The sequence below is a fragment of the Pecten maximus genome, chromosome 12 (genome assembly GCF_902652985.1).
Source record: "Pecten maximus chromosome 12, xPecMax1.1, whole genome shotgun sequence".
Lineage (NCBI taxonomy): Eukaryota > Metazoa > Mollusca > Bivalvia > Pectinida > Pectinidae > Pecten > Pecten maximus.
The window spans coordinates 20,956,506-20,968,707 of NC_047026.1; the positions used below are offsets into that span (position 1 = coordinate 20,956,506).

At 35.9% G+C, this 12,202-nt stretch overlaps 1 protein-coding gene across 1 annotated transcript; it reads left to right on the forward strand.

Moving 5' to 3' along the window:
- Window positions 1-712: 712 nt before the first annotated feature.
- On the forward strand, window positions 713-9,364 carry LOC117339757 (cysteine and tyrosine-rich protein 1-like). The gene is made up of 4 exons (XM_033901472.1): window positions 713-844; window positions 3,454-3,583; window positions 6,102-6,253; window positions 6,974-9,364. The coding sequence occupies exons 1-4, from the start codon at window positions 796-798 to the stop codon at window positions 7,219-7,221; spliced, it is 579 nt and encodes a 192-aa protein (XP_033757363.1). The 5' UTR covers window positions 713-795; the 3' UTR covers window positions 7,222-9,364.
- The last annotated feature ends 2,838 nt before the right edge of the window (window positions 9,365-12,202 follow it).

Sequence of the window (12,202 nt, forward strand, 5' to 3'; positions counted from 1 at the left end):
ATAGTGCTACCTCACTGAAGCATACTGTCGAAGACACCGAGCACCCCAACCGGTCCCATTATACTGACAACGGGCGAACCAGTCGTCCCACTCCTAATATGCTGAGCGCTAAGCAGGAGTAGCAACTACCATTTTTAAAGACTCTGGTATGTCTCGGCCAGGGGACAGAACCCAAAGCCTTCCACACAGGGGCGAATGCTCAACTAAAGGCCAAAAGTAAGGCATTGTCAAGGGAGACATTAGGAAGAAGAAAGTTGTTCTTATGTCCTACCTGCATGACAAAGTAAAACATCTATTACATCCACTGGATTTTCAATAACAAATAAAAAGCAACCCAGGAGGTACAGAAGGCGAGAAAAGCTTAATATATCTGAGAACGGCATGTGATCAACACTACTTTAAAAAATTCAAACACTACAAATGGACATTGGAATTGCTGAATACAACAACAAACGTCTCGTATCCTTTGCATGAGTATGATTCAATATTTCGCTCCAAGGTACTACATAATTGGATCAGTAATTACAAGAATAACAGGATCGATCCCATCCTAAGATCGGTCGATACTTTTTCCCCGGTTGTAATATTGACGTATTCCGCTACGTATGACTACCCTTCTACCCTATAGAGGAACGATCAAATATTCTATGTAAACAATATATATCGGCTACCTGTTTGCCGTATATATACAGCGCACTGGTCGATATTTCGACACAAGGCCGAAATAAAACGTCACCTGACTTGTACAACTCAGCATCCAATTGTTGCTATGGCGGCACAATAAACACCAACAAAATGGCGGCCAAGTGGTTGGGACTATCAATACTGCTAGATTTTATTTGTGGTGAGTACTCTCTAAAGCTATGAATTCCCAATCACTTTATATATTAGATAAGTGATGTATTTATATGTAGCGACAATTGAGACAGCATTGCCTTTTATACAGATTTAATATTGCTATTGTAAATTGGTTGTTCCGGCTTTATGAGCACACGCCGAGACCTGTTTCCTGTTTTAGATATATGCGTATAGTTGTCTAAATTATAAGTATATCGCATTGTTCATGATGATTTAATTCCTACATACATGACCCTGTTAGTATCATACAGATTTTAAACAAGTTGCTATACTCGGCTGTAAAAACAAGAACTACCAGCATGACATAGACTATCTCTGTAGTACGACCAAATCATCTAGAAAATATTGATAATCAACAATGGATCATTAATAAAAAAATAATTAAAGATAAAAAAAATCAACCAATTATTGGACATAGGACATTTAATTATTCACCATGCATGACCATAAACTATCAACTGTGATTTGGTACAACAAACGACTGTTTGTCCATGTGCACATCTGTGCATTTTAATGCAAATTCAATATCATGTGTAGTAGTTTGTCATATACAGAAATATAAATACAGAATTTCCGCTTTTTTTTTTATTACTGACAGTACGTTCAAAGTATATAGATTTCCTTGTTATTCCACAACACCTTTGATTTCTTATTAAAAGAAGCATCGGTTCAGAATCGACCCACGAGACGTTTTATGATCTGATGACCGAAGTAATCCAGGTTAAGGTTAATGGGGTCATAAGAGGCAAACACGACGAGGCTTGTCAAGCGTTGAGATCATCTGTCTCGCTCTCATTGAGATCATCTGTCTTACTCCGAAGAGGGTGAATGATTATTTTTCTCTTACCCTATCTACCCTTTTATATATCTATTTATGTAGCGTAACCACGCCGCAAATTGATAACGTTATCAATATCGACGCACTTTTCATGGGACGTTCATGATGACATTTCGTAAATCCTTACAACTTTTTTTTAGTATCAGAAAAAAAATAATCAAACATGAGTCTGTACCGTGAACAGGGATATTTCAACCCTCGTATAGAGTTCGGTTGGCCCGAACTCAGCAAGCCTCGTGATAGCCTGCCAAACTCTTACACTCGGGTTGAGATATCCCTGTCCTCGGAACAGGCTCATTTAAGATTATTTATGCCTCTTCACACCTAACAAGAATACCAGCAACAACAATGTGAAATTGAAAATAGTCACCCAGAAGGGTGACATTTCGATTTATTACCGCAGAACCCAATGTGGCTTCCAACATGAAATTTGGGTTAAATAAACATCAGTACATAGTAATTACAAGCACACAACAATGGCAACCACAATAAGTAAGGAATGCGACCCCTCAGGCCAATTCGACCAATTAGGAGCCCGTATTCCCAAATACGTCATCAGTAACGTATCAATATGCAGCTTTCCTGTCGATTAAGGTACATTATCTATACTTATCAAAATAACTAACTTAAGGCGTCTCACCCCGTAAAAATTCTGGCAACATATCAAAATAATTAAATTAAGATGTCTCACCCCATACAAATGCTGGCAACATAAAAAATTATATGATATGTATTTCAAACACTAGTAAAATAATACTAAAATAATGGTTCTTGATATGGCGTTACAAACATAAAAAAAAGCTTGTTGCTTAGTTAGCATAGCTATCATTTATGACTGAAATGTTTATCAGCTGTATCTACCAACTGAAACGTCAAAGAATTATACAAGAAATGCTGTATAGCCAAAATGAATCAAACTGCATCATACTGCTTAATCGTATAGGACTGATCAGTTATGCTTAGAGCATAAAGTGTTGAGGAGACTATGAGAAAATATCAATAGAGGCCGAAAAGATGTGAAAATCTGGATATGCTGATGTTCAAAATCAATGCTGATCAGATTTTTTACCTTATCTAGTATTTGCTATCCATATGCATGCATCATATGATGATGTTATAAATCTGTATTCAGATAAGTAATTAATAGGAATCAGAAAAATCGGAAAAGTCTTTAATATCAAACTTGACCACGTTATCTCAGTATGTGATAGATAGAAATTCTTAGTTATCTCGAACTGTAAAAATTTAGAAATTCCTAGTTATCTCAAACTGTGAGAGATAGAAATTCCTAGTTATCTCGAAGTAAAAATTTAGAAATTCCTAGTTATCTCAAACTGTGAGAGATAGAAATTCCTAGTTGTCTCAAACTGTGAGAGATAGAAATTCCTAGTTATCTCGAAGTAAAAATTTAGAAATTCCTAGTTATCTCGAAGTAAAAATTCAATGCCGGCGGTAAAAAAAAATGAAAATATACACGATTGCCTCGAATACACAGGGTATCTGGAAGCTTTTTGTAGGTTATTTTTTTATACGTACCTCTGACTTCGAGGTTCAACTGTATTACGTATGTAAAAGGAATTGTTCATATTATGCAAAAATGGTAGTTTATTTTCAACTCTTTAATTCTTATGTGATTTTGTCCTTTACAAAATCAAGATGACCTGCTTTAAAATTGTCAGATGTCCCTTTGTAAACTTAGAAAATATTGGAAGAAAGATATAGCTTTAATTTTACCACTTTGTTTACATGTTTTCCAGGAAGTCTAGCGAGTCGCTGTTACTATGGATACTACAGGTATTACTCGATGTACCCCAACTATTACTACCTGTCATATTACTGTAGTAACGGTTGCTGTGGTTACTACTACGACAGAAAATGTTGTAACAGGTACGTAGAAAGGAGACGTCATCATTTTGTGTGTTTACGGTCGTGTTATTACGTCACTAAGGAAACCCCCCACTTATGAAATCAACAGCGTATACTGAGTATTACTAACGCAATAGCATGCCTTGTCCCCTACCGGCCTGCTTTTACACTGTACGGATATTTAATGAAACTTGGATTTTATATAACTTTTTTTAATTGTAAAAATGACCTTGAGCTTGATCCAACAACCCTAATAAAATTGCCAGCAAAACGTAGATTTGAATGTATTCCCTTGAACAGGAGCTTGTGTTCGAGGAGGGTAAGGCGTCTTCTATTTCATCGACGACACTCACCACACAGATTTAGGTCAAATCGACAACACCCACCACACAGATTTAGGTCAAATCGACGACACCCACCACACAGATTAAGGTCAAATCGACGACACCCACCACACAGATTTAGGTCAAATCGACGACACCCACCACACAGATTAAGGTCAAATCGACAAAACCACCACACAGATTAAGGTCAAATCGACGACACCCACCACACAGATTTAGGTTAAATCGACGACACCCACCACACAGATTTAGGTCAAATCGACGACACTCACCACACAGATTTAGGTTAAATCGACGACACCCACCACACAGATTTAGGTCAAATCGACGACGCCCACCACACAGATTTAGGTCAAATCGACGACGCCCACCACACAGATTTAGGTCAAATCGACGACACCAACCACACAGATCTAGGTCAAATCGACGACACCCACTACACAGATTTATGTCAAATCGACGACACTCACCAACCACACAGATTTAGGTCAAATCGACGACACCAACCACACAGATTTAGGTCAAATCGACGACACCCACCACACAGATTTATGTCAAATCGACGACACCCACCACACAGATTTATGTCAAATCGACGACACCCACTACACAGATTTATGTCAAATCGACGACACCCACCACACAGATTTATGTCAAATCGACGACACCCACCACACAGATTTAGGTCAAATCGACGACACCCATCAACCACACAGATTTAGGTCAAATCGACGACACCCACTACACAGATTTAGGGGACCGCGGTGACCGAGTGGTTAAGGTGTACCGACACTTTATCACTAGCCCTCAACCTCTGGGTTGCGAGTTCGAAACCTACGTGGGGCAGTTGCCAGGTACTGACCGTAGGCCGGTGGTTTTTCTGCTTTCCTCCACCTCCAAAACCTGGCACGTCCTTAAATGACCCTGGCTGTTAATAGGACGTTAAACAAAAACAAACCAAACCAAACAGGTTTAGGTCAAATCGACGACACCCACCACACAGATTTAGGTCAAATCGACGACACCCACCACACAGATTTAGGTCAAATCGACGACACCCACCACACAGATTTAGGTCAAATCGACAACACCCACCACACAGATTTAGGTCAAATCGACGACACCCACTACACAGATTTAGGTTAAATCGACGACACTCACCACACAGATTTAGGTCAAATCGACGACACCCACCACACAGATTTAGGTCAAATCGACGACACCCACCACACAGATTTAGGTCAAATCGACGACACCCACCACACAGATTTAGGTCAAATCGACGACACCCACTACACAGATTTAGGTTAAATCGACGACACTCACCACACAGATTTAGGTCAAATAGCCGACACCCACCACACAGATCTAGGTCAAATCGACGACACCCATCACACAGATCTAGGTCAAATCGACGACACCCACCACACAGATCTAGGTCAAATCGACGACACCCACCACACAGATCTAGGTCAAATCGACGACACCCACCACACAGATTTAGGTCAAATCGACGACACCCACTACACAGACTTAGGTCAAATCGACGACACCCACCAAACAGATTTAGGTCAAATCCGGATTTAGTCACATTCTCAAAATAAGAACTAATGCAGTGTTAACGGAACCACCAGGAATATCCACTATCATCTAACACGTCTTACTATCGCACAAGGAAATAATATATATATTTCCTAAAGAGACCATGCTCGCCATAAAACTTCATTTATGTACATATGTATATGTTGGGTCGGTTATTTTATGTAGATAAGTTTTCATTTTGTCTTGATTTAACGCCAGGCGATAACGGGGTTCGTGATTTTAAATATAGATATTTTGTTTGTGTTTATCTTAAGCCGGGCGATAGCAGAGTATTTGATTTCATATATAAATGATAATAGATAGTAATAAATAATACTGACTGAATTTTTTAAATAACTTGGCATGTATCGTTTTTTTTATTAAAAATGCTAAGCCTAGTACGTGATTTTACATTTGAAAAGTAAGAGGGTATGTTTGTGATCCGACTACACCTGGCCCATGTACTATGGTTTATAAATCCTTCAACTCAGCTTGAAATTTTCGCCTTCATCTTAAATTCGCCCTATCTTCAAAGGGCGAAAATGGCGAAAATTAAACGGGGGCGAAAATTACCAGGTATACAGTATATAAATGTTGTGTTTGTGTTTATCTAGTGCCGGGACGATAGCGGGGTCGGTGGTTGGGGCATTCGTTTGTATAGCAGTCGTCGTGGGAGTAGTCGTTTGTTGCTGGATGAGCAAGAAACGAGCTCGGCAAGGAGTCGTCGTTCAACAAGGACGGCCGACTAATACTACAGTGGCTGTGGGTAAGTGTGATGGTATAAAGATTCGTCGTTAGTAAAACAATAGAGAAAAACAAGCTTCTCTTATCATAGAATACATTTAAATGAAGATTATTTTTACTCGTAACCTCTACATCCACACACAACACGACATTATATTAGTCAATGTGTATTGATTCTTACTCTGAAATAATATAAATTTTCTAATTCACAACTCCAAAAAATTATATGAAATTGTATTGAAATCGCATATGTTTGTGTATTACATGTTACTGACATTGTTTACATTAAAAATATTAAATCAAATTGATATGGTATGTGTTTGCATATTATACATTGGATATTACTAACCTAATCGACACAGACAATTTGAAATAATGAATACAATGACAAATATGAAAATATGAATGTTTTGTTATATATACCAGCCGTATCTACTATGGCAAATATGAAACTATGAATGTTTTGTTATATATACCAGCCTTATCTACTATGACAAATATGAAAATATGAATGTTTTGGTATAAACCAGCCTCAGTTACAATGACTACGTAATATATATATATTTGTTATAGTTATATACCAGCTATATTTACAATGACAAATACGGAATTGTATTCACAATGACAATGCAAGCCTTATTACAATGAAAAATATGGAATTGTAAACGAATGGTTGTTTATGATAATATACATTATACTGGCGGCTATGCCGTCAATATAAACACCATGCTGTTTCTTTCAGTCCATTCACAGCAGCAACACTACCCGCCGCCCCAGCCGTACGGACAGGCAGTACAATACCAGCCTCCTATGCCAGGATACCCACCTCCACAACATATGAACCCCGCCTACCCCCCTCCTCCACCTATGGGACCCGTACCAGTAGGAAATGTCCACAACTACCCACCACCTCCCGCCTACCCAGGCCCTCAAAGCCTTACTCCTGTGGGCACTGCTCCAATGAAACCTGCTTATATGCCCAGCCACTAAAATGTAACTATTTTGACATATCTAACTTTCCAGATTATATGATAAAACACATATTTTTTTTATCAATCTATAAATTTATCATTGGTTTTTATCTTATAAATGTTCTGAAAACGAAAACGAAAATATTTAAACCGGTTATATGATGAATTATCTTAAATTCGGTGTCTTAAATCATTCTTTTTTTCTTCTTCTTTTTTTAATGGTTAAAATGAAAATGTGAACATATGATTCTTTTCAAATGTCAGTCTAATCATTATTTTGGAATTTAATTTGTGGTTTTGTAACAATTCAAGATTAATGTTCTGAATATTTTGTAACAAATTCAATATCAATGTATTTCATTTTTGGAATTTACAATGTAAAAAATGTCAGCAATAAAATCAATAATTTATTATTTATACATATTTTGTAAAGATGATAAGTATGCGCGTGTTGTTATTTAATTGACTTCTTTCTGATTATCTTGACGTATTCTTGTTTTACATATATATTTTTACACGACCTTTTTTGGTTTTTATCAATTTCATAAAATAATTTCAACCTGGCTTTGTTATAACAGCCTACACAGAACCATCCCGTTACCTATATGTGTAGTTCAGGGATTTTAACATTGTGTGGTGACCGACTGATATTTAGACCATAAGATTGTACATTTCGAGAATGGAACGGGCATGAACCTGAATTTTGACCCGGAAGTCGTTCAGTTACTCATTGGATAATAACTTGGGAGTTGCCTGCCTTTGCATGCTGATCCGCCTTTTCCTATTGTATACAATATGTCAATTATTTTTACGCAAAAGAAACATTCATTTTCCAACAAAATTTATAATAATTTTCAACGTGTTATATATACTCTACATTTTTAGAAAGATAATTATACAAAATTAATAACGTTTTAGCATAATTTACCAGAAGTTGCCTTTGTGATCTAACAAGGAACCAAAGCCACATGGACTTGACACTAATATATAACCCACGACGCAATATGTAATATAATACATATACATACACAGATACATGTATGACATTTGTTCAAAGTCCCTGTGCAGCACCAATCATAATTAAAACGTCATTACTATTAATTATCATTACCTAATTTGATACATAGATCATAGATAATGTCCTATTCGCTATCCAAGCTAGTGTTCAAGTCGTGTACACCAAATTCGTGTATCTTAATTCATACAAAATGGACCCTTGGCTAGCGAAGATGAGAGTAATGTAGATTAACTTTGTGATGGGATTGACCGCTTCATTAGTGATGTTTTAGTATTATACTTTAGATTGTCATTACACCGACTAATTAATTCCTTAATTGACTTCAAATGTCAAAGGAGAATTAATATGAAATCGTTTTTCATTCTCCCAAAAGTTCTTCAACTGATGTTATATCACAACTCACCTTTTCTGGCCCTATTTATAGTTTTGATGGGCCGTTAAAAAATCATAGCATGGCTACCTAACATCTACATTTAACCACATATGAAATGATCACATAATACTATCCAATGTTCAAAATTTACGAAATTTATTTAAGTATGGGTTTTTGTATCTACTCTCGGCCTATGTATTTTAACAATATATTGAATAATGTTGTTGGTTCCTAAATTCCCATTGGATGTACATGTATACACTTTTTGGCCCCTAACGTCACTGACGAGTCCTAGAATGACGTAAAGAATGTTTGATATACTGTTATGTTACTTTCTACATATGTTAAGATGCTTTTCAATTGTGTGCCCTTTCAACAATCCTTAAGAAATGCGTTTTTAAACGTTGCAAAACCAAATTCGTAAAATTTGGGTCTGCAAGCGGACGTATTCATAAGTGCATTAGAATACTTTATCGTATACTCAATTTTCTGTTCTCCAATGGCTTATATTGTACCTAACAATGCATGGAGATTTAAGACATTCTACTGAACTTGATTAGCAGTGCAACAACATACTTTATTTAGTCTGTGAATATAGAAAACCCTGAGTTTGTGTATCTTTTTTATTTAGCCTGTAAATATATAGAAAACCCGGAGTTTGTATCTCTGACTATGAGCCATGTTACTAAATATCGTTATACTACTGTTACAATTGTTGAATTCTAAATACACACAAAAAATGTATTAAAATACCTTTTTTATTTCTATTAGCATTGTTTGTTTGTTTGTTTTGTGCTATGGATTTCCCGGTACGGTTACATAATTCCATGATCAAATTGCCAACACAATGCAGTGATATTATCTGGTATCTGGATCCTGGAAATTATTTCATTAATAATTTTGAAATAATTTTTTGTTCTTTATAACAAAATTTCAGTGTAATATCTCGTTTGATTATGTCTAAAATTACGTTTCCTCGCCTTTGATATACATGTTGTATTATTAAATAAACAACAGGTTGTATCATAGAGTTTTTTGACGCCGTTGACCAAAGACATTTTTTTTAATCAGACAATGCAAACGATCAGGATATTACGAGTTACCTCCCTTTATACGGGTCTCGATACAGTGAACATTTAATTAGCGTTGTACAGTACCGGAGAAGACGGGTTACGCTCAAGGTACGTAAAGGTGGTAGGACACTGTGGTTGTCTTCACATCAGTCCAAAGATATGGACAAATTGATAAGTTGGTTTTCGAATGTCAGGAATTACTTCATTCTCCAAAAAAACTGGAGGTTGGTAATAGTGTAATGTATGTAACTTATTGAGGTTGGTAATAGTGTAATGTATGTAACTTATTGAGGTTGGTAATAGTGTAAAGTGTGTAACTTATGAAGTTTGGTAATAGTGTAAGGTATGAACGTATTGAGGTTGATAATAGTGTAAAGTATGTAACTTATTGAGGGTGGTGATAGTGTAAAGTATGTAACTTATTGAGGGTGGTGATAGTGTAAAGTATGTAACTTATTGAGGGTGGTGATAGTGAAAAGTATGTAATTTATGGAGGTTGGTAATAGTGAAAAGTATATAACTTATGGAGGCTGGTAATAGTGAAAAGTGTGTAGCCTTTGGAGGGTGGTAATAGTGTAAAGTGTGTAACTTATTGAAGGTTGTAATAGTGTAAAGTATTAACTTATGGAGGTTGGTAATAGTGAAAAGTATGTAACTTATGGAGGCTGTTAATAGTGAAAAGTATGTAACTTATGGAGGTTGGTAATAGTGAAAAGTATGTAACTTATGGAGGTTGGTAATAGTGAAAAGTATGTAACTTATGGAGGTTGGTAATAGTGAAAAGTATGTAACTTATGGAGGCTGTTAATAGTGAAAAGTATGTAACTTATGGAGGTTGGTAATAGTGAAAAGTATGTAACTTATGGAGGCTGGTAATAGTGAAAAGTATGAAATGTTTTGTTACTGTTTTCGGTGAACATCACTAGATATATAAATGTTGATGGACTAGACGTCATAAAATGTTCCCTGATATTCTCTTTATTACATCTCTGACAAATAGTAATTACGATTGCTTGAGAATACCTATATACTGTTGTATATTTTATCTTAGACTGGCCCCCTGTCTCTAGAATATTAAAATAATAAATAAAATTGAGCTTCATGATTTTGGTCCCTAGGAAATGTCTGATTCTAGGGCAGATAATCTAGTATTATAATTTAGCTTGGCAATTCTTAACAAAACAACTTAGGGTCTGGTGGCCAGTCTAATTGTACCTATACTTTACACTATCAGCACCCCTCTGAAAGATTGAGATTCCTTTCCTATCTTAAGTTAAAGTGAATACATGTAAGTGAAATCCAAAGATATTCGACATTAAGCGATTAGTTAAGGGCACTATTATTTTTGTTTCCATTTGTTGGTGTTAATAACATATATTTCTATACCTACATGTACCTGGGGGGCAAGTTTATGACAAACAGTGTATACGACTAAGCTATATATATACGGTAATAGGCTTACTTCGCCATTTTGAAATCCGCCGACAACGTGTATACGACACCTATATAAGAATTTTATCCAGATGATACGATAAAATATATATTCTTAATAAAAAACTGACATGGATAAAATTTTCTAAATTTCTGATGTTGAAAAAAAAAATAGAAATACGTATTTTCAAACACCTTTCACAATCCATAAACTAAACTATAAGTAATTTCAAAATTTTTGATGTAATGAAAAAAAAAATAGAAATACGTATTTTCAAACACCTTTCACAATCCATGAACTAAACTTTAACTAATTTCAAAAATCCTGGTGTTATAAAAAAAAAAAGACATTAGAAATACGTATTAACACGACTTTCACAATCCATAAACTTAACTGTAAGCCCATTACATACCAAATTATCACCCGCAGGGATCATTTGAAGGGATCCATGACGTCATCAATCTTGATTAAGAATTTTCATCTTTTCTTACCCTTAATAGATTAAAATGAGTGCCCTAAGGATCCTTGCAAAATTATCCCCATAAAACCTGATTCAGAAACATTTGACACTTACTTCCTAATGTGAAAAATTCCGATGAAATATCGATTAAGATGCCCGCCCTTTGATGGCCCGTATGTGATTATCCGACCTGTATACTCGCTTGTTGTACAGACACAATAACCCATTGTTACCGGGCCATCAATTTACTTATCATCCTTAATGCGATTTAAACTTTTCAAAAGCAGCCATCGAAATTAATCTCTTCTTCCATTGCTGTAGGTGACATAAGCTATGATGTGAATGGTGGCTTTACGAAGTATACTAATACTTGTATCTCGTCAGGAAGAAAGCCAGATAAAAACCACAGGGCCTTGGCACGGATTTTCAACCCGTGGTCCATATACATGTATATATATGTATTATTGTATGAACGAGTGTGTCATGTCCCTGTGATACTAACCAACAAATGGATATTCTACTTGAGCAGGCACACAGGTACAGCTCAGTATAACGGCAACAACACTTTGGTTTAAACTGTATTTTATTTGGTTAAAGCAATGGTACATACAAATAATACAAATATAAGGATTCAGAAACAAGTA

Bases quoted from the DNA above. Each gene is read 5' to 3' on its own strand.
- LOC117339757 (XM_033901472.1), top strand. From the start codon at position 796: ATGGCGGCCAAGTGGTTGGGACTATCAATACTGCTAGATTTTATTTGT. The intron at 845-3,453 runs GTGAGTACTCTC...CATGTTTTCCAG, and splicing joins ACTGCTAGATTTTATTTGTG to GAAGTCTAGCGAGTCGCTGT. The intron at 6,254-6,973 runs GTAAGTGTGATG...TGTTTCTTTCAG, and splicing joins TAATACTACAGTGGCTGTGG to TCCATTCACAGCAGCAACAC.